Genomic DNA, 26,613 nt, shown 5'->3' with positions numbered 1-26,613 from the left:
CTTACAATTTAATGACAGTGCATTACCTAATTTCTTTTCAATTACAAGTTCATATAAAGAAATCTTTGAAGAGTAAATATATATTGGACATCAAGAAATTTATTTTAATGATTTGAAAAAAATTAAATTGTAATAAATATATTCCATACCTCAAGGCACAGTGACTATTTTAATAGCACATAAATAAAAAATCCTTTTGTATTGCTTTGGGTTAAAAGGAGGAGAAGGGGAAATATGCTTTATTTCTCTGCTGCCACAGCTGTTCAGGGTTACCTTGTATCTTCGGATATTTAATTTTCTCTTTCGAGTTTCAGTGTTTTGCTGGAGCAATGTATTGCACATCTGGAAAACTTGTTGCATTACAGCATCTTGTCTCAGGTCATCACGCCCCTTCAGCATAAACAGAAAAGGCAGTTAAAAAACACTTCTCAGCATCCATTTCTTACTCAGCGAGTTAAGAAATTATTTTAAAAACTGCACTAAACACTAGTTACTTTTCCACAATAATCACTTGCAATAAAATATAATTAATAGTTGTTTTTTCTCTGTGTTTGGTTTTCTATTAGTGTTCAGCTGCTTAAACAGAACCATCTTTTTTTTTTTTTTGGACGTTATTTGATTCATGTTTCAACCAACCTACATGTCTTACGGGGATGTGTGTCTCTTTTCAAAAACAGGTGTTTCATTCACCATTGTTTAGCAACCCAGCACACAGGGGAAGCAGCATCAGTTGGCACTGCAGTTCTGATTGCTGGATGCAGATCTCGTGATTCATGCTTCTTTTTAAAGCTTTCAAAACTAACCCATACTTAGCAGCAAAACAGAATTCTCCCAGCAACTGCCCAATGTTTGCATTCAAAGAGAGAATGAAATCAGCTGAGTCTAAGGAGAAATAAATTTTTTGAGAGATTTTTGCTTCTATGTGCATACTTTTGATTGTCTCTGAATTGCAAATACTTTTTTATATGGGGAAGAAGAAAGGAGGTATTTAACACAATATGTTGATGGTTTTTATTTACAGTACACTTCAGGTCACCAGCTGAGGCATGACCAGGCAAGTCTGGTAGTTGTCAGGTAAGCTCCTGGATATTCATTACATGCACTGCTGAAACATAATTACAAACCTATTTAATATCATTACTTATTATTTATATTATATTACTTATTAATACGTTGCAATTTTGTTTATTAAAGCATTCCTCAGCTGAGAAAACTGAGAGGGAAGTGTGAAAAGTCTGCTCATGGTACAGAAATGATATATATGAAAACTGGACAGGAGAGCTTAAAAAAAAATTCCAGCATGTCAACTCTCTGAGATGTCATTACAACTGACAGAACCCACCTTAACAAGCTGCCTCCTTTCTTTACCATCTGATCCTACACAGTCTATTATTTTAGGCAGATTCATGCCTCCTGCCAAACGAAATTCTCGCTTGAAAGAACTTATTGTGACCAGATTTTCATACTGTCCCGTGGGATCCACCTGAAATTAAAAATACATTTAAAATGAATGTAAATATTACCTCCATTTCACACACACAAAGCAGAAGTAAGTTGCTTGCAAACCTCACTAGCAGGCTGTATGCTAAATATTAACACAAGCACTCCATCATCTACAAGGATAACACCACAAAGGATATGAAAATATGCTGGGCAAAGGATTTTTTTTTTTTGATTCCTCCTTGTTCACCTCACTGGCAGAAGGGACGTGGTGCTGCAGACTTCCACTAAAAAGCTGTGACACAATGTTAGCCTGTCCCAGCAAGCTCTGTCCCAGGAATCTGCTCACACATGGCTGGGGAGCATTAGGCTTAAACTAGGCTGCAAATGGACCCAATCTACACTGCCAAACCTGCTGCAGGGTACAGGATCTGTACCTCTGCCACCCCCTGTATCCTCATGCCCCAGAGCAATCCTGCTCAGCCAGCTGCAAGGAAACACTGCCCCAGCAGACTGCATCACAGACCTGCAGCCATTTCAGTCAGTCTGGACTGCAGGAGAAGAAAAGCAAAGCAAAGCACGATCCAGTGGAAGAAAGGAGCAACACCTGGGGCCAACTGGAGCCCTACAAACAGATGTTATTCAGCATGGGTGGCAACTTCTGTCCTCTGAAGTCAAATACCTTAAAGCATTCCCTTGACTTTATAGACATAGCCTGAAGGATTTCAACACGAGGAATTCTAGCTTTGCAACATTTAAATTTAGATTTTGGCCCACAAAGCAACTCCTGAAACTGCGCGGTTTCCCAGGTGGAGCATGTGGCATCAGGACGTGAGTGCTGTGCACCCCTCCAGTCAACTGCTTATGCCAGTGGGAATGGATCATTCCCCATGACTGAATGGTAAAAGCACAGGAACAGCAGAAGAGGCAAGTCTGTTGATTTTCACACCTTTTGTGACATTCAGTGCCTCCCTGAAAGTCTGAGCTAGCTCCTACAACACAGGAGATTCGCATTCCCAAATGCCCTGGGTGAGGCAGGTAGTTCACTATGGTATTCACCTTTTGTTAATGAGAGACTGCTCAGAGGTGACAGTGGCAAAGCTGTCATTGTACAACAAACCATTATCCAGCACACGCTGGGGAACGAGGTCTTGTAAGGAAACCATCTCACCCTGCACCTCCCAGCTGACAAGAAAGTATCCCCACAGGTAAAAACCATGGGAATTGGATGAAGAGATGACTGCCATTACAAAAACTTGAAGATGATTCTGTGCTTCTATGATGATGGTATTATAGTGAATATTTTTTCAACTTCAGTCACCTTAATTTCCATGGTAGGAACAGCAACATCCTCCAAATTCTTCAGTTTAATAATTGGCTGGTCAGCTGGAATACTTATTCCTTCTGTAATCAAGAGGAATGAATATTTTTAAATTCAGACCTATAAAAATACACCTGAATTGACAAAACCCAGCTTACACTGCTTGTGGGACCCAAAAACTCACTGCACACTTTTATTTGAGCTGATGAAGATGACCACAGGACAACTGGTGATTTCTGGAGTTGCATGCTAAGGATCTGAGCCTACAACTTTTAATCCAGACTATATTCTATATACATGAAAAATAGAAGACAATGCTAGTACCTCTTTTAATTAAATACCAGTATTTAGAAATACACTTTTTAATCTGAGAAAATAAAACCTATCTTCATTATTAAAACAAAAAATAGTTTTCCCAAGACTTACTTCTTTGATTTTTCCATGGATTAGCATCTAAATTTGCTAATGTGATGTAAGCATCACAAAGTGCTTCGATGTCTCTAACCATATGAGCTCTTCTTTTCCTTACAATATTCATTATACTGCTAGCAGCTTCCATTCTGTCCTAAAAAACCCAATGGAATACAAACATCAGATCTTGTAAACTACACTTTTTAATATTAAAGAGGCATCATAACATGCAGTCGATTAAATTCAGTTGAGATATGTCCTATGAAAACAGAGCAAACTGTAGCAATGGGCAGCCCTTTGTGACATGACCTGAAATAATTACAAGAAAAAAATCTGTGCTGTCTAATCTGAGATAATGAGTAATGTAAAATATTCCTGGGGATGGAGAGGGAATAAACTGACCAGGCAAAGTGCAAAAAACATGCAAAAATTCTTTGGTAACAAGGGCAGACAGGTTTTTAGATGTTCTTCCATCATCTGCCTGCTTCTGTTATTTTGTCCCAGCTGGAAATAAAAATCTTGTATGCAATAGACAGAAACCTGTCCATGCATTCCCTCTGTGCCTGGCTCTGAGAGACTTAGTTTAGCATAATCCCACTCCTAAGGAGGGGATCACAAAAGAACTACAGATGTGACAGAAAGGCAAAAAAAATAGCCACATTAAAAATGTGGTGAAAAAATGTATCAGTGCAGGGGTCAGAGGGCAATGACAACACCCATGCAAGGCCTACAATGCTGGGGGAGAGAACGGGCAATACTTCAGATGTGGGATGACTCCAAAGACAAGTTAAACAACATTAATAAGCAAAAACAACATGAACATGAGACCACAGTTCAGTATTATCTATCAGCATGGCTTTTAACATATCAAGGACCAAAAGATACACTGCACAGGCAAACTGTTTAGATGGAACACGTTACCACTCAAAGCAGAAAAAATACCCACTTCAGTATACACTTTCAACAATAAAACCACTCAAGTCCTTCTTGCCTCTAAAATCCCTTTTACAGAATGACACATCAGGCACTTTTATCACAACAGTCTGCAATAATCAAGGCTATTTGTGGCACAAAACATTAACCATATTTTGTTCAGCCCTGTAATGATCTCTTTCAATAATAATTACCTATGTATGCACAAAAGGGGGTTTAATTATTAAAAGTACTGTTTCCCTCCCACCGCTTCTTAACAAAAGTATGCTAATGAGCTCTATACTAAAATACACCTTTACATGTTTTGGTTTCTTTTCATTTTTTAATAAAACCGAAAGATTGAATGTGATTAATAGAAGTTTTTGTAGTTACCACATCAAGCTGGGAGATTTCTTTCGGTGCATTTTTAATTAACTTGTTTCTTCTTATTGCATCTGGTTTTGTGAGGAGTTCATCTTTGTTAGCATTAGCCAAAGCTAATATTATAAACAAAGTATGGTGTGGATGATCCAGTGAAATTCGAGACATTAGCTGCCAACAAAAGAAAAAGATCTCATTATTGAAAACAGTAAAGAAGGAAAAAAACAATACTTAATTAACATTATTATTTCTTTTTAACATCTAAGGTTCCCAAGATGAAATACAAAGTAATGCTTAGACAGTATTTCCAAAACTGAAAAAACATTCAAAGTATATTTCTATAGCTTATACTACAAGAAAATAAATTACGTAGAAATGAAAAAAGCCCCCAGTTCTCTTCCTTCACCATACTGATTTGGCATCTCTCATTTTTAATACACCCTTATCACCTATGTAACTTGTTTAGCTGTAACTGCCCAGAGGAAGGTGAATATTGTTTATTAGTAGGCACTACCAAGCCAATCAATACATCTTTAGATAAGAAAAGCAAAAATTACATTATTCAAAATCTCGTGAAATCCTAAACCACCCATCATCTTAGTTCCCATCCGAGCAGCCAACTGGTACATCAGAGGCAAGAACTTGTATGAAGGGATCTTCTGGGCGTTTTTCTGCAGGAGAGAACACTCAGTTAGAGAGCTGTACTAAACACCTATCAAAACCTGCAATTACAACAATAATAATAACAACAACAATAATACATTTTTTAAAATTAAGAATTATCGTGACTGTGTGATCAAACAGCAATTCAGTGAGTTTCACATCATCTTGGCCCATGTCTCCTAACTGTTGCAAGTCCTTCATGGGAGTACTATTTTCTATTCTACCTCTCATGGCTTTTCACCTGAAAGTATATATAATATAAACAAGAATAATGTACCTAAGGATGTTGAAGATGGGTAGATTCCAACGTATGTGAAGAACAAGGTGACCACAGTAAACAATCCTGAGATATGTTTAACCATACAGACTTCTCAAATTAAAATGCTAATTAAAGTTAAATTAAAATGCATTGAGAACTACAGGTCTCACTGATGAAAAACTAATGGATAAGCAATGACAACTGAAAAAAGCAAGTTTCTGGGAAAAGTTAAGGAGCTACATAATTCATCTTCTAGAAACACCAGAAAAGGAGAAGAAAGATGGATATTTATTGGTCAAAGCATTAGGAAAAAATGGAGTAAACACATACCTTCATCATTTCATTGACTCTGTCAACTCCAGAATTTTCAAGCCATAGGGAACAGAGTCGGAATATCCACATATCATGTTCCTCTCCACTTAGCAAACAGCTGATGTAGTTCTCCACTGCTTTACACAAGAAGCGTTTACGATCCTCGGTCAGGGCTTGTATTGCCCCTTCATCCAGCTCAAGTTCTCGCTGAACCTTCACTGTGTATCTGCGTGAACAGATGTCATGTTTAAACAATAAATTATTTTTTAAAGAACTTATAGCAAGGCCCTCCCTAGGTCTTTCACTAATTTAACATTTTTTCAGTTGTTCTGTATGTACAAACACAGTGAAATAAGCAACGAAGAAACTGTATTGTGGGAGCTACTCCCTTGCTGTATGTGCACAGAGACCCACTGCTCTAAGTAAACTTCCCATCTTCTTGATTTAATATCAATATTGGTATAACAGTGAATATCCAGTACAGATCAATTGTGTGAAGACGTCGGTTTCCAGCAGCTGAAATTCACTTGCAGTTACTCTTACTAAATCCTTAAGAATTCTGTATTAAATTTAATTCTACTCTCTCACTAAATGTGTAATAGAGAAAACTCTCCACTCATTTATTTAAACTATGCAACATTTTTGTCACATAAACTGAACTGATCCAGGGAATAAACATAAATTCCAGGCCGTGATCATCCATAGGGTATCCTTGGCTTAGGTTTGGCCCACGCTTCCCATCACACGCCTAGCCCACGTCCAGGCACTGTTGAGAAACCATTCCCAACAAGCACTATGGACCTGGCCACTGCTTTGTGAGGAAGAGCAAATGCAGCTGTAGAGATGTGACCCACAGAGCAGAGCTGGAGCCTGTGACAGCTCCACAGTATCCAGTCTCTGGAATGTGAATGCTCACCTGTTGGTCTGCACTCTGCGCTCCCTGATGAGGCCGACCTCCTCCTTGGCCTTCTTCAGCAGTGCCTGCTTATTTTCAAACTCTGAGGATTTCATGTAATTCTCAATTCGCTGGTACTGATTATCAGAGAAACGAGCCAAGGAGAGGAAAGCCTTCATCTTTCCTTTCTTCAGCTCATCACTGCTGTCTCCACTGTGGCTTGCAGCAATTTCCACAGCCTAAAGGAGAAATTACAATAGTAAGATCAATAAGCAGATAAATAGTGTTGTATGACACTTGATGAAACTCTATTATCACAGAAAAACAGAATGCTAGAGGCTGGAAGGAGCTCATCTTGTTTAACTCCCTCCCTGCTCAGGCAGGGTCATTTGCTTGAATAGATTATTTAATATTGCCTGTGATGGAATAAATATGCATATAAAATAAATATAACAGGCTGAGTATTTTTCTCCTAAGTGAATTTCATCCTTTAGAAATGATTCGGTGCAAACAGTCAAAAAAGAATATCCTGTATGAAACAGCATTAATAGCTGTTTAATAGCTTTAATACAGGAATTTTCCACACTTATCTTTTACAGTAATGAGGCATGAAGTTTTAAAATAGTTTTACAGCCTTGTATCAAAAGATGGTAAGAAAAAAATGGAAGACAGTTCAAAAAGTGCCAAAAGTAAAGGAAATTATATATGAAAACCATGGATTCAAATCATCAGAGTGAAGAAAGCATACAGATAGCAACAGACAAAGGCAATTATGTTGAGTTTCATAAATTAGCATGAAATAAAGAAATGCAGAGTGGACAAATATTAATTCAAACATTTCTATTACTGGCTAAGGGTTTAACATAAAAAAGTTACAGTACTTTGAAACACTAGAACAAGACGTTGCAGCATCTCAGGGGTGACGTTATCACTGTCTACACTCCCTGAAAGGAGACTGTAGCCAGGTGAGGGGTCAGGCTCTTCTCCCAGGTAACAAGCGGTAAGACAAGAGGACATAACCATAACCTTAAGCTGCACCAGGGGAGGCTCAGGTTGGACATTAGGAAGATTTTCTTCACAGAAAGGGTGATCAGACACTGGAATGTCCCTGGTCCACCCAGGGAGGTGCTAGAGTCACCATCCGTGATGGTGTTTAAGGAAAGACTGGATGTGGCACTCAGTGCCAGGGTCTGGTTGACACGGTGGTGTTGGGTCACAGGTTGGACTCAATCTCAGAGGTGTTTTCCACCCTAACTGATTCTGTGGTTCAGTGAAATACAATGCCTGTACTAAAAAGCTGCTGAGTGAATAATCTGTCCCAAGAAGGAAGAGGTAGGGATAGGGAACAGGAAAGGGAAACTAGACTAGTAGCTGTAATCACTGCACTTCTAAGTCAATAGAAAATGTTTCACTTCATTTCTACAAAGCCATATTCTGAACATTTAACAAGATTACAGTGTAACACAACAATGTGAAACCATATTATTTATATAAGAAAACATATTTTCAATAGAGAAAAATAAAAATATATTTGACGTTTAAACACAGCACTTGTAGATTTCAAAGACTGGATGCACCTTTTCTAAGTATTTCTGCATGATGACTGTAGGGTTTTCCAAGCAGGTTTCTGCTAACCAGGTTCCACAGAGCCTCAGGCACTCCGTATACATCAGTTTCAGGTGAGGATCATTCTCGACCTTTGAAGAAGCAAGTTTTGGGGAAAAAAATTAGAGAGGGACGCATTAAACAAAAACATCTTTTCCATATGAGGTAGGAAATTTCTAAAGCTTTTAAACCCTGAATTTAGTCACTGCGGCCTATTACACATAATGCATCTACAGAGTCAGCTTCCATCCACATCTACAGTAGTCAATAACCTTAAATCACATTCACATTCTATATAATTCACATAAATTCACATTCTATATAAGGCAAAAGGAGAGTACACATTTAAAAATACCTGATAGTTTGAACAATCAAAAGCAGAATAAACCAATGACAAAATGTAATAAAAATTTCAAAAATTCACAGCATGTTTCCAGAACTGTATTTTAAAATATCCCCATTTGGTCTGCAGCAACATAGACAACTCCATACGTAACAGTCAGGAACCACAATAACCATGTGAGATCATCAAATTCTTCAGACAGACTTCTACATGGAAATTTGATTAAAAGTGTTTTGAGAAGATGAGGAGTAGGTTTCCAAAGGACTTTTCTCCAGACTGGATGTTCAGCTTTAACTGTAGAGTAGGGTAAGTTTGCAAAATACTTCTAACACAGAGTACATATTAAAGACCATGTCACCAAGATGGCAACACTGACTGTGAAATATCTATGTGAATATCATCAGCTGTGAAAACACAAATTCTCCTTACATGGACAGGCTAAATATAAGGAAGGACAAAATTTTTGGAGGGCCTCATCAACTGATTCATGGAGAGATTACAAAATTCAAAAGAGCAGCAACTCTTGATTTTGCTCTGGTATGTATAGAGAACTTGGCCTAAAATAATCCAGTTTTTCTGAAGTGTGATATTCCTTAAGAATATACATGAATTCAAAGCAAATGTCTTATCCTCCAGAAATTCTCAAAGAATGCCATCACAGGTAAACATAAAGGTATGCACATACAGGCATTTTTACCACATTGGTACACAAAATTAAGTTCTAGTCAAGTATTTGTAGACCGTATTTTAACAAACATTGCCCTGAGGGATCTGTAAAGGCTGGATTGATGGGCAAAGGACAACTGTATGAGGTTCAACAAGGTAAATGCCAGGTCACAACAACCCCAGGCAGTGTCTGGGAAGCTGCTCAGTGAAAAAGTCCCTGTGGGTGCTGGTCAGCACAGCTGAACATGATCCAGGCTGTGCCCAGGGGGCCAAGAAGGCCGATGGCATCCTGGCCTGGCTCAGCCATGGTGTGGGCAGCAGGAGCAGGGCAGTGACCGTCCCCCTGTGCTGGGCACTGCTGAGGCCACTCCTCCAATGCTGTGCTCAGTTCTGGCCCTCACTGCAAGAAAGACCTTGAGGGGCTGGAGCGTGTCCAGAGAAGGGCAGCAGAGCTGGGGAAGGGTCTGGAGCACAAGGGCTGTGAGGAGCAGCTGAGGGAGCTGGGGGTGTTTAGCCTGGAGAAAAGGAGGCTCAGGGGGGACCTCACTGCTCTCTACAACTGCCTGAAAGGAGGGGGCAGCCAGGTGGGGGTCGGCCTCTTCTCCCAGGCTACAAGCAGCAGGTCAAGACGAAATGGGCTCTAATTGCACCAGGGGAGGTTTAGATTGGATAGGAATCACTAAAAGGATTGTCAAGCATTGGAACAGGCTGCCCAGGGAAGTGCAGGAGTCACCACCCCTATTTAAAAGGGATTGGAAAGACATGTACATGTGGTGCTTAAGGACATGGTTTAGTGTTGGACTATGAATAAAAAATTCTTACATTTACCAATCTTACAGACTCACTTTGAAAATCCCTAACAAGATTTGCTAACACAGGTTGTTTTGCTTTCAGACATTTTGAGAGTACAAACCAGATTTAGTATTTAATACTGCAGATGGGCTGTTAATTTTCTTCTGCGGGAAAACTTCTGAAAGTGGAATTAGGATCTTAATTAATTTAATTCTCATAAATTTATACATTATGTAACACATACCTGAAACCAATCTGCATCTAATTTTTTTATCATTGTTTTAAGTATATTCAGTGCAAGACTCTCTTCCTTTTTAGCCCAGAAAACCTGAGCTTCTTCAAGCTGCCATTCAGAAACTCCATTTCCATTTGGATTGTGCTGTTTGATTTGAAACATAGCTCTTTCTGGAAGCTGAAATTGAAAAAATAATAATGAACAATTCCTTAAGTATTTGTATCTCACAGCAAGTTTTGTTTTTAGACTCTTGTCTCCATTTTCTCTACTTGTGCAGCATAGTCTGCCCATCCAATGCTAAGAATTTATTTGCAGCAAAGATATGAAATTATTTTTCAATGTACTTGCAGAAAATCTTGATTTGCAACAAAAATGGACTGGAATCAAACCTCACAAACTCTAAAATAAAGTATCTATGTTTAACATTTTAAATGGGAGGCAGAGAAAGTCTATAACCAGTACCTACTGAATTAACAGATTTATAGCTTAGCAATTATTATTACATTTTTACATGCTTAACATACATTATTACAAACCACAGAAAAAAAATTTTAAAATGGCACCACCATACACGAATTCTTTTGCATGCCTCCATCTTCACACTTATCACTGGTAAAGTACCATCCTCACTACTGAGCATCACTATGACAGAAGAAAGAGCAAACAATGTTTTTAACAAACCCGAGGCTCTTACAGGACACTCACTGCATGGTGCTGGTGGGCAGGCTCGAGACAAAAATATCTGAAATCATTGTCCCAAACAGCTTCAGAGGCATTGACTAAAGTGCCTCTGCAAATTCATGAAATCAAAGACACCTGTTCTACTGATTTTATCATTAGTCATAAAAAAGAGTTAGAATCTTCCTGAAATCAAAGTTTAATTTAGTTTTGCATATGTGAAGTGTCAAACATCTTTCCAGGTTCTGTATTTAGCTGGAACTATTTTCTATAGAGGCCCTTGGAGGATACTGTTGCTCTGTAAGTTTTTGTTACTTTTTTACTCATCCAGATGCATCACCCAGAACAAGCCAAGGCTGACTCTGGACCTTAAATGCATCAGCAACTGAAAAAACCACTGATACTGCAAATCCCAGTAAGTCATTCACAGAAAGAGATTTACCACAGTGCAATGGTGTTTTGAGAGTATGAAACTTGGAAGACAACAATAAATACAGAGATGCAATGAAGTTATCTCTGCAGATTTACTCTGGAACACTACAACGTATGATGCAAATGAAAGCTGGATATGTAAAACTGCACCAAAATGAAAAACAGAGTTAGAAGAGCATTCTTCACTAACAATGTCATTTTTGTATTATCCACCTCATTCAGTGGCTTATACTTATGAACAAAATTGTAAAAAACATGCCCATAAATACAATTTATTAATAAATTCCACATAATTTAAGTCTCTGATTGATTGATTTATTGAATAAACTTAGAATACAGTTAATCATTAGTACTGTTAAAACATGAAGTTCTTTTATAAACAAAAAAACCCTAAACATCTGTTCCTGATCCTTCCTCAAATTTGTTACCTGAGTATTTTTAGCAGTTCTTGCCAATCTAGAGAGCTCCACGAGATGTTTGGTCAGGAGGTCTTTAATACATTCTCTTTTGGTATTTTCACTCTCCTTTTCAAGCAAGATTTCCAAAATTACAGTGCGCAGAGCCATGACAGGCTCCTGGAAATGGAAGTCACTGTCTTTGAGAAGCTGGGACTGCCTCTGCCATTTCAAATAAACATCATTCAGTTGTTGAGTAGTGACAGATCTGCAATTGTTCCCAAAATAAAAAAGACTTGTTATTAATTCTCACTAACTATCAGTGAAATGCAAGATGAGTAAAAAGTAAACTGCTGAGAAAGTTCAAAACCTACACTTCAAGAAACAGTCATAAAACCCTACAATCGTTACCACACACAGACTAAACTGGAAGCCTTCCAGTTGTAACAAACATGAGGTACAACAACACTCAGGTGAACTGCTTCTCTGTAAATATTCTTGATTAAGCATCAAAAACTTGTGTTAAAGGTCCATCAGCAAAGGGAATCACACTCAAACACAGGGCTGCTGAAAAGACTGTAGGGTGATTATCAGCTACCAAACTGATAGAACTACAGCAGAGAAAATTCACTGTTAATAGCACTGCAGAGATAAATACCTTCCTATGATTAAAAAGCAATCTTAAGAATTTAGGAAGAATATGGATGGTAATAGAGGGCCATGAAGAAAATTATTCAAACTGAAACAGCTTTCAGTAAAGCTATGGATGTCATTATGGAAATGGAAAACATTTTTAGAAAAGAAATTAGAAGAGGAAGACTCAGTTACTTAAGTAAACCAGAAGCCAGGAGATATGACTGCTACCTTTGGACTATGAGGGAACTCAATATAAAGGAAAGAAAACAATTATTTAAAACATTATATTGGTATGATATCAAATAACTCAACTAGACTGAGAATTAAGCTAGTCTGGAAATAAAGAGAATCTAAAATTGTCTTCATGTAGCTGAAGCTGAAATCCTTGTCATTTTCATTATGAAGTTTGAGGTGTTGATGAATAAAATCTGTTGATATAATTTTAAGTTTTGTGCTATCCTTGATTATTAAAAATCCTGAAAACTGAGGAAGTGGTGTGAAACAATCTTAAGAAATCACCTGGAGAACAGCAGACCTGCATTTTCCAACTCTCCAATTAGCTGTAGTCTGCAAAGGGTTGGATATAATGAATAAACAGATTCAAGACTGCCCTTGCACAGCTCTTCTACTTCATTCACTCTATGGATTTAACAGAAAAAAGCAGATTAATTTTATTTAATATCAGCACGTAATTCCAAATATCCATAGCATAGTTTCCGTACAGTGAACAGAATTTAAACAGCAAAACTCTTCAGTCTAGAGTTACTTTGTATTACCATTAAAATTTAAAAAAAATAGGCTTGTTAATAAATGAAAATTCCAAAATCTATGTGATGGCTTAGCTAAAGAAGAGCACTCAGCACTGGAATCCACTTAAGAGGTTCACAAAGTAAGGGATGTGTACAGGAAATGTATCTTCAATTAGCACACAAACTACCCATGCACAGATGACAAACTGAGGTTAAAAAACTTTGAGCTGCAATCTGGAAGTAGTTTTTATTCTATGCATGAGTGTTTATTTGAGCACATAAAACCCCATGATAGTCCTTCATACATAACACTGTGACTACAAACACACACATTGTCTCCATCTCTCTCTCTAATATCACAGTGTTTGCATACAGTTGGTTACCTGGCATCTTTAAGACTGTCATGGAAAGCAGAGAATTCCTTATCTCGTAAAGACTGAAGAGCATCATACAATGATTCATGGTACCCTGGACTTCCTGCTTCATCTCTAACAAATAAAACAGAAGTTAACATAGAATAAAATGAAAACCATACTTCTTTATAAATAAGTCAGTTTTGTCTTTGTGAGAAATATTTTTAGTCGTACACTTTCTGCAGTTGGATAGGTTGCTGTTTTGTATGATAAAAACAATCATGCAATGCTTAACATTTTAAATTAATTTAGTGTTTTATAAATTCAAGCTGTTCTTGAACCTTGACTCTTTTTCTAGCTCGCCTATATGAAATTTGTTCTGATCATGGCATGGCATATGCCCTTCAACAGGTGAAGTTCTCCAGGTGTGTCTAAACAATGATCTTAAGACCATGCAGGAGAAGAGAACGGGCACACAGAGTACATTCCCCATCCTGCTGTAAGAGTCTTAGGAGAAAAATTCTCCTGACTACTAAAAATTGATGTAGAAGGAGTTACTGAAGATTCCACCATGTGACTTTTTTTGTTTTGCTTTTGCCAAAACATTTCTCCTAAACTGCAGTGACGCAGCTGTACTAAGAGAGAACAGAGTTCTCACTAGATCCTGACTAATAACTGCAGCCAGGCATCCAGCAGTACCTCTCTCCAGGACATTACTCCTTATGAGGAAGTAGCCATGAATCAATACTGGTGTTTGCTTATTCAGGACTTAATAGCCTCTCCTGGCTTACTGAGTAAAATTTTCCCCATTTTTTTATAAATTAGATACTAAAAGCTATCTATCCCTCTCTTGTACTTAAAATACAACTACTACATGAATCAAAAATGGAAAATTTCAGTCTAGCGTTATGAACAATCAAAAAGAAGAATCACCTGTGTACAGTTTCCCAGGAAAACAAAAAGTGATGTGCATTCAAACCAGACAAGTCTAAGTGAGAAACACTGCCTTTCAATTCAATGATTAAGACGAATTAGGTGACTTGCTTCACAGAAACTATATTCTAATCTTGTCTTTTTTTGCTTGGATCTGACTCCACTGCCTTTTACTTAGAGAACTAGCAAGAAGATAAGGTGGTTTACTTGACAGAAGAGATGTGGCTCCACTGCATATTCCTCCATGCTGCCTGGTAGCGGATTTCCTGGAGTTCTGCACACCACTCAGTGTTTTCGTGTTCCAGCCCTTTTAAGTACATGGAAAGGGTGTGGCAAAGCCCAAAATTCTGCAAAGCCTAGAATTAAGAAAGTTATGCAAAATTGATTTTCCTCCTTTATTAAACTGAACTGATATTTTTTAAGGGCTTTGTTTTACTTTTAGAAACAAAGAACCCTTTGCAGGAAAGACAGGATTGTAGCTATTTCTAAACTCCACACTTCATAAGATGAAAACTTTTTAATAAGATACCAATCACACTATTGATATCTGCAACTCCAGGGAAATGGTTTTATTACTACTGTGGCTGGCATTTTTTGAAATGAATTTTCACACTGTGCTTCAAATTAACTACCAGCTCACATTTCTCCATGCCATCATTTCTGGGTGATAAGTCAAAATGAATTTTACTTCTTAATGAACTGTTTCTCCTGATGAGGATTTGAAGAGATTTCCTATAACTCCTATCTGTTTGAAGGCCATAATGTCATTATAATTGTGACCAATTAATCGGATTACATGTCAAGCCACTATGAAGGACAACCACAATGAATTTAACAGTGTTAAAATGAGTTTTAACAGTGCTACTAAATAATTTGTGGTAAGAAATTAAAAGTACCATAGGAAAATTACGTAAGAAAAAAACACATACATCTGTGCTACATTGTTATAGAACTGGTATAAACATTTTTAGGCTAAAATGGCAATGCATTTTAAGGGTTCAAAATAACATCATTTTTTTTAATCTACTGTATCAGAAAAACCACAGTCTCATAATGGAGATGTTTAAAGAATGAGATAGCAAAAATAACCAATTACATTACTTTCTATATCTTATCATTTTATGAGCTGGCCAAAATCTGGAATAATATTGAATATACTTATTTTTAAGTATTTCACAAAATTCATTCCCCATGATGGGGATTATGGGTGAGTGGCAAAAGGACTAAGAACCTTAATGTTTTCAGAATAAATACTGAGTTGTCTTATTTTACACAGTTTGGATGCCTACGAAATGGGCTAGACTTAATGAACAAAGAGATCACTTTCAGCCCTAAAACAATTTTGGACTCACTAAAAATGACTCAATATGATGAATATCACTTCTTACACTCATTTCCTCTTATAAAATAATATTACCTCTATTATTCCTGCCTGGCGAGTAGATGGAGAGAGGCTTGTCTCAAGGTCATATGTTACAAGGGCTTTCCCCCACACTGCTTCATGCTCATATGTTCTTATCCTGTTGTAAGTGAAAAAGAAGTTTTCATCTTAAGTTCCTCCCTAGTAAATGGAAGCAGTGCTTTTAGAGAACAGAAGAACATGAGTAAATCATACCGTGCCAAAGGCTGTAACATTCTTCCTCCACCACAGCCATAGAGACTGTCAGGTTCTCCAATGCTTCTATAGATGTCCATGAGGAGGTCCTAGAACACGCACCACAAAACTAAGAATTACTTTCTTTTGGAACCAGTTCAAGTTAGTTTTACATATCTCATACCAGTTTATAAATGTTTTTACAGGTAACATCACTGCTTCATTTTCATTTATGTAGTAGCTGAGCTTGCTATCATTATAGGAAATAAAATTATTATGCAGTCCAGTCACACTCTTCAGGCCTACTTTCAATGCTAATTTATTTTTAAAATATCTAGAACTGGGCCTTAAATGGGCTAGTTGAAAAGCAAAAGGCAACAGTACTGAATGAGCATCAGACACACCAGCTAGGCAATGCATCTTAAAAATTACACAAGCACAGTTCTGGAATAATGAACTATGGAAAGAAGTAACTTAGACAAGGCTGCTGGATCAGATTTGGTATCTCAAATAAACCTGAGGGAGATAATACTTCTTTGGTTTTGATAATTACAACCTCTACATCACTTACTGATTTTTAATGAACACACATCTGTGATAAAACAAACTGAAAAATATTTGGCTAGCTACCACCCTGTAGTCAGTTCTTTTGGGAAACATAGTCTGGTTTGCTGTGATTTAAAACTTGCCAGTTAGAGTTCCAGGTGAACAAATACTCAAATTAACTTGTCTGGAAGGCCACTGAGTTCACTTTGAATAAAGTATGAGGAAAACTTTAAAACATATTTTTTGAGTTCTACTAGATCTACCTTTAGCTCAGATGAAACCTACTGTTAATTGCAATTATACCAGAAGGTTTGCATTCAGATTAGGAAGCACACCCAAGTACCTGTAAACTTATGCCAGTTTCTTCTTTACTTTTTTCATTCAAAGTGGTAATAGGTGTTCTTTGACTTTCCTCTTCAAATGTCAAACTCTTAGCTGCTTTAAAAGAAGATCTAAAAGAGATGTTTCAACCAGTAAAGTTACATGAAGTTTCATATACAGAACTAAAGTTGTGAGACAACAAGAAACAAGGGACACAAACAACAAATCTGTTATATCCCCAGGTTATTCAGCATGGCTCCTCATCAGAATGAGGAAGTGATCAGTTGAGCTGGGAATACCAGCATCAAGGGATTTTAACATCAAGGTGGGTTTTTTTGGAGAACTCCCCCACACCTTGCAATTTCTAATCTTTCATTAGATCAAACTGCATTTGTGAATGCCTGAAGTGTTCTTTCCTCTGTGAAAGAATAAAAGCAATTAGTTATGTATGTGCTCACAACCAAACTTTTGTTCTATTTTCACTACCTTACAGTGGTTTGTCACAAAACCTAAACTAGTCCCATATTTTGATCTTGCTAGACCAGAAAACAAAGATAATTGTCTGTTATAGAAGAAAGCTCTACAAGGATCATTTAGCTCTATTCACACAATTCTGGTCATCATTCTGGGGTTTTCCTTCTCCTCTTGGTTAACTTCTGGCTGTAAGTTAACCAACAGTACCAACAAAAGTTTCTGATTACAAGTCAACGTGATGCTATTTTGAGGCTTGGATCACATTCAAGGACTGGAAATATTTTCCATGTCCATATACACATCTTTGGAATATTTTTAAAGCTTTCTTGACTTTTCATGTATCTAAAACCAAAACATTGCTGGGGACACACAAGACATGATCCATTGAACCAGAAATGTCAGCAAACAGCATTTCTCCTCTACCTTTCTTGCTGCTTGTCCCGATTTATCTTGTCTGCGTAGATTTCTGCATAGAGCAAGGCTGTGAAGTGAGCAGCACAAGACTGTGCTGCTATAGCAACCTCCAGATAATTCAGATCTAGCCAGAAGCTGTCGTCAAAAACTGTACCTGAAACAGATCTGATTAAATAAAGATTTTAACACTGCTGTAACAGACCTTTTCTCTAGCATTACATAAAATAAATCCAGTATTAACTATAAAGCTTTCCAATGGCTAACTTTATCTTAGCCCCTGGAAAACTCATACCACAAGAAGTTTATCAGACAAAAGGGTTTTAGAAAACTCCTTCAGCACAGTTAGAACCATTTAAGGGTAGCCATATCACTTCTGTAACAAATGCAAAGTCACTACTATATCTTTTCTTTTAACCAACATGTTCTCTACCTTGTTCTTTTTCTTTAATCTAGGGCACCAACAGATCTTTCAACAGTCACAATTAAATTAAGGCAACATTTTGAAAAGCTTGAATTCACCTCTTTTGTCTTCTCAAGTAATCAACAACAGCAAGCATGGCTCGTCGAGATACTTTATCCAAACTTCTAAAATTATGAGTTTCTTGGTCTGGGATGTATATTTCAAAGGAAAGAATACAAAGAACTTTGTCATAACGTATCCATTTACAAAATAAAAAGGTGTATTTTGCAGCCAAGAAAATAACTAAAAACTTTCTTGAATTGCATTTCCAAAAGTAAATTAATAGTTTGTCACAAAATGTATTTCTTCTCCTTACATGATGTTATTGACATCATAGTAGTTTATACCACAATTTTATGAAATTATCTTTGCATTATTAGTTTATGAATTCTATTTTTTCTTACAGAATTCAAAGATGAACTAACATCATTGTAAAAAGCTCTGTAACAGACTGCTCCCATTACGGTTCTGCCATATAAATTATTCCAGAGTCACAGAAATACTTCTTATTAAATTACTTTCTTGCAGATTTTAGAATGTGTATGGTGACACAAAACTCCCTACTTTCCACACACAGGCACATACTTTCAAGGAATCCATGTTTCCATGTTTTGCTTCTGGATTAAAATAAAAATCAGATGGCTACAGGTTATGTTCTGGTGATTGGGTTAATAATTTCTTCTTTGCTCTGGTCATTTTTGAACTACCGATTACAAGAAGCAAGAAATAGGGAGCACACAAGCAAACGTTTGATCACTACGACATTACAGTAAGACACAGAAGTAGCAATTTCCCGTAAAGAAAGCAAAAGCCACATTAAAAAATTATTTGGGCATTTTGTGTATTTCAACCAACAGAAATAAACCTGTTCAGAAGCATTTAACTATCCCATATCTAACTGCTTGGTGTTTCGAAGTTTGGATTCTGATGGATTGGAATGAAATTTATGTAGGTTTTCTAGGAGGAGCTTTCTCCTTTTTTTCTTAGGGCAACATTTTCTACTTGAAGAAACTGCTAGTTTCAAACCAGATAATTAAAACTTTTGCTTCAAATACTTATGTTCTATGACTCCAATTTTGGAATTTAAATATCTTTGCTGTGTTGGCTACTGCACCTCCATTTTATCTGTAAACAATCACTAATACAATGAACTGTGTGCCTCTTCATATTTGGGTTTGTTTTTTGTTTGTTGTTTTTTTTTTTTTTGCTCTTACCAGGTCAGTTTTTCATCTGGAGAACTCCATTTAAAGCTTCTAAACGTTTTCTTTCTTTTTTTTTTTTTTCCTCTCAGTAAGTATCCCTTGCATAGAATTCTTTTTGGGAAGAATTTTTTCACAGAAAGGGTGATTAGATACTGGAATGGGCTGCCCAGGGAGGTGGTGGAGTCACTGTCCCTGGAGGTGTTTGAGGAAAGGCTGGACATGGCACTCAGTATCATGGTGTAGTTGACGTGGTGGTGTTCAGCCACTGGCTGGACTTGATGATCTCAGAAGTCTTTTCCAAACTAATTGATTGTGGTTCTGTGAACCACAGTGTTTGAAGGGGCCTCCATCATTTTCTCACTGAACTAACTGCAAGTTTATAACACTTGGAAAAATCCCTTCATGTTTTTTGTAGAATATTTTGGGTCGCTCTGTACATCTCAACGTAAATTTGTGAGTTATAGAAAGAGCTTGTTACCTGAATTCAAAAATGTGAAAGAATACTTTTCTGGTCTTTCAGTCCACAAAAAGTACCTTAAAATACACCTAGCATCATTAGGGTAATTTACACCACTCTGAGTAAAAACTGCAATACTAAAGGCTCCTCTTCCTCTCTGGCAACCTGAAGCTTGCATGACTTGCCCCAAGACATGGTACAGATTCTTTCCTTTGGTGACTTGCCACTGAAGAAGGGAGTTAGAGGATATAGCACAGCAGCTACTGCACAAAAAAACCCCCAGCTCAACCAAAACATCTACCCTGACCTGAAGTTACTGTATTTATTTCAGCTCCTGAAAAAAAGTGCATGTACCATGCATGTACCAAAGACCTTCCTTTTACACAGATTTCTGCTAACTTCAACCATAATCTAATTAGAAAGGACATGAACAGTTTGATCAAATGGTCCTTTTCTTTAAAATGAATTTGCTGCCTTTCTCATACTCTGCTGCAGCCCTTTTGGTAACAACTTCCTTTTATTTTGCTAGAATGGAACAGGTCTTCTGAATGTACAGGAAGACCGTTATCAATATTAGGCAGTAGTTAAAGTAAGGGCTAGTCTTCTCCAAAAGGGAAATTCAGGTAAAAATTACATTTTATTGCTCTTGTTCAAGTAAGAGAGGAATTTAACTGCCCATCAGTCATTTTAAAAGGCAGTCCATGACTCAGTCTTGCAGCACTCAACATTGGATAACATCAAAATTCAGCAAGTACTAAACATTATCCAGTTATGAACAAGAAAAGAAGTTAGCAGATTCTTCTTGGGTGCTGCCAATGAACAGCTTCAAAATTACTGGTATCTCCATTGAAAAAGATCAGTTGGGAAGAAACTTCTAAATTCTGCCTGCCTAGAAGTGCACATCATACATTTAATATCAGAAGATAGTTTTTACACAACCAGAATCCCTCTTTTAGCTGAAACAAAACTATTATGGTGTTACCTGAATCAGAATTTGGAGTAGATCTACTAGATGAGGCAAATTTGCAACAGGCTGTAAAAAATTTCTGGATATGAAGTGACAAAAGATTTCTCCAAGATTCATCTGAGTCATGAAGAAGAATATCATGAATCAGGTATGGGAGCAAAGTTTGACACAAGTCTGTTTTCACCTAGAAAAGAATAAAGCACAGCAGCTGCTAAGAAAGAAATGCCTTTTGGTTGTCTTTCTCGGGTTACAACCAAACTCACAACTGCCCAAACAAACATGTAATGCTTGAGAAAGAACACGCAAACCACTCAACAGGGCTATGCTGACATTCAATTAAAGCAGCCGTATAAAGTTCACTATGTTTGCAATTATCTCTCAAATCCTGTATTTTGAGAGTATACTTCATGAGTACCTGCAATATATGATCACAATAATAAATTGTGATCATAATAATTCACTACCCTGAATTATATAATAGCAGAAATTACTACTTGCTATCAAGACGAGTAATCGTATTTTTTAAGCATCACAGCACACAGACACGTACAAATGTGTGATTTAGCTCACCTCACACAGTGGCTTCATTAACTGGAGAACTTCATTTTTCACACCTCCACTGTCCAGTATTGAGCTAGTCAGGTGCTTGATCCAGGTCTCGTGACTTTCTCCCAGAGGAATCCACAGGTTTGTGTCATCCAATCTTTCTAAAGGAGCCTCTGTATCATTAGCAGATACTACAAGAAACTAAAAGGAAAAAATATATATTGCAAATATAAAAAACTTCTATGGCATTTAAAAAAGCCATACTGCAAAGCACACATTAAAACATATTGACTATTACTGGCCTTCCAGTTGATAAACAATATAAATTTTGTTCATGCAAATGTAAAGTTTTCCAAGGAAATTTGAAAGTATTAAAAATAAAATTTTACTGGTAACATCAATAAGGTCATATTGATGGCATCACATTTAATTTACAAAAAAAAAAAGATTTTAAAAAATTAGAAAGTATCTGACTTATGGGTAATTATGCACTTTTTTCTGGCTTATTTTCCACCTTTTTTTTGCATCAAATAGCACTGGAATCCTGAGAAAGAATGTATTACATTATTGACTAGGTAATCAAAAATTGTCTGTCTAAGTAAAAGCACACAGCTCTCTAATGTCAAATTAGTAATGTCCTACATAAAGGGAAAGCTGCAACTGGTAAAACAGAAACGAGAACCAAACATACAAAAGCAGTCAGATTTGCAATTATATTGATGCCAAATCTGGCATTTATCAAAGCCTACCTCAAATATATTTTCAAATTCACTTTTTAAAAAAGACAGATATTCCTTTTCTCTCCATATGCCATGTATATAAGGTGTATCAGAAGTACCTTTTTCTTAGATGTTCTGAAAGGCTGTAGATAGATTAACATGGGATCAGCTTTACTTTTATAAACTTCCCAAAATTCATTGCCAGACTTGGTGGCTAGTATGTTTTTCAAACAGGAAACAGCAGCAGCTCTAACATCAATACTGAAAAAACAACATACACAACATTGTTATCATTAATTTCATTCAGGTATTTGATTTTCAAAATCACATTTCTAAGTATGCAAGATAAATAATTCCACAATCTAAAGTGTTGTTGCATATTTTATTATAAAACAAGGCCTGAGTATTCACTCAATAGCACTGCTATCCTCTACAGCACAGAGGAGGGTCTCTGGCTTGCATCCTACTAGAGAATTTCTAGGAAACATCTGAGACTGATTGGGTAAATAATCTGAGCCTTGGAGAAGCACATGGTTGCACACTAACAGGTCCAACCTTTCTAACACTCTCAGAGAATTACTCTGAGGTGATCTGAACAACATAGAACTTCATGGCTCCTATTTTGCTATTGAGTTAACTAACTTAATAAGCATACTCACCAATTATCTGTTAAAGCTGCGTTTATTTGAATTAACATTATGAAGACGCACTGAAGCTTTCTATCTTCAAATAAATCTGCTGCTCTAGAATCCAGTGCATTTTCAGCACGCTGAAGAGCTGTGGTGGAGAAATCCATGGGACCTATTTCTCCCAAGCAACTTCCAACAGCCTCTGCAAATGCATGTAGTTTTATAGTCTTTCGGTAGTCTTATGCACACTAAAACAAGGTCTCACCCTACGTTTAAAACTGAGACTGTTATGGGATAAAAATCAGCAAATATTTATAAATAATCACTTAATCAGCTTTATGATTAAAATTGCACGTGAATAAAATTTTCAGCTTAAGTCTCATAAATATTACAGTTATGCTTTTTAACTCAATTTTCTAGGTGTGCCTATTGCTCTGGATTTTCCAGCTTATATCAGATATGTATTTTGTGTTTGCTTCTGCCAGAAACTGGCTAATGGAAAAGGTTAGAATCACTCATTTTCCATCCCTAAAGGGTATGGTAAATACAAACACTAGCCCATGTGAGCCCAAACAGTAGACAGCAAACTCAGTAAGAATTAATCTACATTTTACATAAAAATGTGTATCAATGTGTCCCTCATTTGCTTTCCAGGCAAAATATTTCATTAAAACATACAACTACCAAAAAATATAAAGCAAAAAACCACTGACCTTGAAAATAACTTTTAACAAGGGATGTTAAATGCTTATCAGAAAGAAAAATAACCTATTTCTCTGCTCTTTCCTTCATACTCTCCAGATGTGTTGAAGTGGGAAGCACAGTGGGAAGTAACACTGAGAACAACCACAGTTTCAGCCTGGTATTTGCAATGACAGCCCTGATTTGCCTGTGGGACAAATTAACTCACCCAGCACTGCCTTTTCTCCTGTGTGGTTCACTGCCATCTTGGACAGCTGCAGTAAGCTCACCACCAGTTTCACTACTACAGAATCTTCTGGCTTTTCTATCAGTCAGAAAGAAAAACAGATGCCAAGCATGTCACTATATTCGCAATATGAAGTTCTTAGAAGAAAACATTGCTTCAGTGTCAACATGCACTATTAATGTTGAAGCAAGATGGTCCTAAACAGTCTACCAAACAAATTACTGATTTTTCTTATTCATCATGGCTTGGAAAAATGTCTGTGCATTTGAATAAGACAAAGACTCCCCCAAACTAGAATGCACCTATGCTATTATCTTCAGTGTTTCCATGCAAAAATAATAATTAAATAAATGAAGTATTAGCATAAGTTGGTGTAAGAATGCTATTTGAAATAGTGGAGTCATACTATATGGCTCCACTAACAGCCCTTAAGCTGAAGTCAGTATTCTGTTCTAAATCTGAACCCAAGGAATACCTCAAAATTAGGCTTTCTGCTAGGAATTTCTAAGAATTTGTTTAGTTTTCAGTTGCCAAGCTAACTTTGCCAAATTATAAACTCTCAAGATGGGCATTTCTCACATATTTGCTCCCTGCCTGAGGTCTTTTTTCAAAATAAATAGTCCAAACAAAATGGTCTAGGAAAAAATATGATGATTTATAAGTGTAAGGAAGAAAAACACCCCTAGAAAGCAGTACTTTTAAAAAAAGTACTGACTGGAGTACAAACCTGAAATCAGACTTTATGCTTGTTGGCATCTTTAGAAAAATGAATACATAGAATAATATGTTTGCAAGTGCTTAACAGAATTTTATTATAAGGCAAAAGCAAGGCAATGATGGTGGCCCATCAAGGCCACCAGCCCATCTCCAGAAAAGCAAGAGAAAGTACTTCTCATGTTTTGCCTGAGCACATCTTCCTACCTAATAATCTCTATTAAACATGTCCAACTCCTATTAAGGTCAGTTATGTTGTTAATCTCCATAGTAAGTAGTAGTAAGTGCCATCGTGAATATACTTTGAAGAAATTACATGTTTTTTCTTGTGTAACTGCTCCCAGATTATTTAATCAGTTCTTGTATTGTGATAAAAGTGGTAAGTAGTCCCTACTGTGCTTCATTATTCCATTCACTGGTTCATACAGCTCTGTCTATTCCTATTCAATCTCTTTTCCAAACTCCCAAGGCTCTCTTTTGATGGAAGTTGTTCCACACAAGTTTATTGCCCTTTTACTCTGTTCAAAGAGAGTTAGCTGTAAAATTGTAAATGATATACAGGATGTAGGGGCCAAAATGCACTTGTACTGTGGCCTTATAACATTACAATTCTTATACAAATTTTGCTTTGTACTTGTTTGCAATTAATCACATCATCTCTTTTTATCTTCCTGTCATGCACACAAGCTGATGAAGAGTTGATATAGAGGAGAAAAGTGAAATGGTCTGGCACAATTATCTGAAAATGAAACTAGGAAGGAACTGAATCTGGACTGAGGGCTGAAACACAATCCTGCATGTCTCAAAATTCAACTAAACAAAATCCTACTATTTATTCTGAGAGTTTTACTTTCTAACATACCTTTAATAAACTGAAGCTTCATTTCATTTAAAAGAGTAGGAGGAGTCATATACAAGAAAATGCATTAAGCAACCACAAATCAATATACTTCTACATTATCCTGGTCATTCACAATCATACATGCCCAATGCCCAAAGCTTGAAGGGTATTTTATCTTCTCTGCCATGTAACACCTCATCTGTTTATTTATAATGCACTTTGCTAAAGACACTTTAGATGTTGCACGAGTCATAAATGTCAATTTACTCTGTATGTCAAATTATAATATGATTACACTGTTAAACATACAAAAAACAAGACAAAAATAAAACATTCCATGTCCAGTTAGAATAGGATACATCACTGAACAGCTAAAACCAGGTAGAAAAGAAATAAAACACATAATCAGATATCAGTACCCTGGATAATTTTCAGGAGATCCTTCATCTGATCTTTATATTGTTCCAACTTTTTGCGTAAATCATACAGTCCTTCAAGCCGTGTTAAGGGCAGTGAATCACAAACCCCAACAGAGAGGAAGTGATTGATCTCCTGCAAAACAACACTGTATCAAGCACATATAGCATATAAATAAAGGCTTCAGGTAAAGAAGGGGCTCTCAGCAAATTCACAATGTGGATGCAAAGTAAAAATGGACACGTGTAAGTATCTCCATGGTTGAAACCGGAAATAAAAGAATCCGTATATCTCACTTAAACTACAGTTAGAAAATTATTCTTCTGTGGGAAGTTTGCATTACAAAGCCCACTATGCTGTGAGATGTATTTTAGAATGTAATTACCTCCAAAAGAGAATATGGTCCTTTACTGTATTTGATTTTCTGCTGAGTTGCTCGCAAATCTTTAAAAGCTGGGTATTCAGGAAAAGGATCCAAGCACTTGATTGCTTGGTACAGACTTTCATTATCCTTATTATCTATCACCAGGTACTTCAACAAGCATAGGACCTGAACATAAAGTAAATGAAAATGAAAAAAGACAGAGGAACATTTTTGAGCCATGTTTCTTATTCAGGTTATAAAGTTTGTATTTCTCTAAGTTTCATTAAACTGGTAAGATAGTTTATTTACACTGCTAAAAGTTGCAAGATGTTTAGAGGCTTGGGGAAATCACAGATATATTCTAAAATAGTGGGGCATTTTTGCTCTTCCTCCTCCCAAACAGAAATCAAAGCTTTTACAATCCCAGCCTGCAGTTTTGTTCTGAATTTGAAACTGATTTGAAACTGATTTCAAATGATTTGAACAATTTGAAACTGATTTCAAATGTTGGCCAATATAATCTCTATGATATTCACAATGATTAAACACACTGCACCCAAGCAATTCTGGTGTTATTAGGACTTTACTGCTCTCACTAAAGTGCTGGTA

At 36.7% G+C, this 26,613-nt stretch overlaps 1 protein-coding gene across 2 annotated transcripts in view; it reads right to left on the bottom strand.

The window, feature by feature from the left end:
- The window catches only part of ATM (ATM serine/threonine kinase), a 57,082-nt gene that overhangs the window by 6,640 nt on the left and 23,829 nt on the right, over positions 1-26,613 (bottom strand). For both annotated transcript variants that reach the window (XM_063394592.1, XM_063394594.1), the window contains exons 31-56: positions 26,026-26,190; positions 25,643-25,775; positions 23,651-23,746; positions 22,771-22,942; positions 22,231-22,372; positions 21,417-21,593; positions 20,862-21,030; positions 18,280-18,367; positions 17,770-17,925; positions 16,895-17,003; positions 16,027-16,115; positions 15,829-15,931; positions 14,619-14,767; positions 13,509-13,613; positions 12,896-13,015; positions 11,774-12,008; positions 10,245-10,412; positions 8,172-8,291; positions 6,616-6,833; positions 5,718-5,925; positions 5,023-5,136; positions 4,478-4,636; positions 3,188-3,326; positions 2,762-2,844; positions 1,343-1,483; positions 274-390 (exon numbers count right to left, since the gene is read on the bottom strand). In XM_063394592.1, the coding sequence (XP_063250662.1) occupies positions 274-390; positions 1,343-1,483; positions 2,762-2,844; positions 3,188-3,326; positions 4,478-4,636; positions 5,023-5,136; positions 5,718-5,925; positions 6,616-6,833; positions 8,172-8,291; positions 10,245-10,412; positions 11,774-12,008; positions 12,896-13,015; positions 13,509-13,613; positions 14,619-14,767; positions 15,829-15,931; positions 16,027-16,115; positions 16,895-17,003; positions 17,770-17,925; positions 18,280-18,367; positions 20,862-21,030; positions 21,417-21,593; positions 22,231-22,372; positions 22,771-22,942; positions 23,651-23,746; positions 25,643-25,775; positions 26,026-26,190 (3,675 nt within the window). The remainder of the gene's footprint in view (positions 1-273; positions 391-1,342; positions 1,484-2,761; positions 2,845-3,187; positions 3,327-4,477; positions 4,637-5,022; positions 5,137-5,717; positions 5,926-6,615; positions 6,834-8,171; positions 8,292-10,244; positions 10,413-11,773; positions 12,009-12,895; positions 13,016-13,508; positions 13,614-14,618; positions 14,768-15,828; positions 15,932-16,026; positions 16,116-16,894; positions 17,004-17,769; positions 17,926-18,279; positions 18,368-20,861; positions 21,031-21,416; positions 21,594-22,230; positions 22,373-22,770; positions 22,943-23,650; positions 23,747-25,642; positions 25,776-26,025; positions 26,191-26,613) is intronic.

The sequence above is a fragment of the Prinia subflava genome, chromosome 3 (genome assembly GCF_021018805.1).
Source record: "Prinia subflava isolate CZ2003 ecotype Zambia chromosome 3, Cam_Psub_1.2, whole genome shotgun sequence".
Taxonomy (NCBI): domain Eukaryota; kingdom Metazoa; phylum Chordata; class Aves; order Passeriformes; family Cisticolidae; genus Prinia; species Prinia subflava.
Note: the sequence above shows the minus strand (reverse complement) of the source record. Positions and strands in the feature narration are given on the sequence as shown.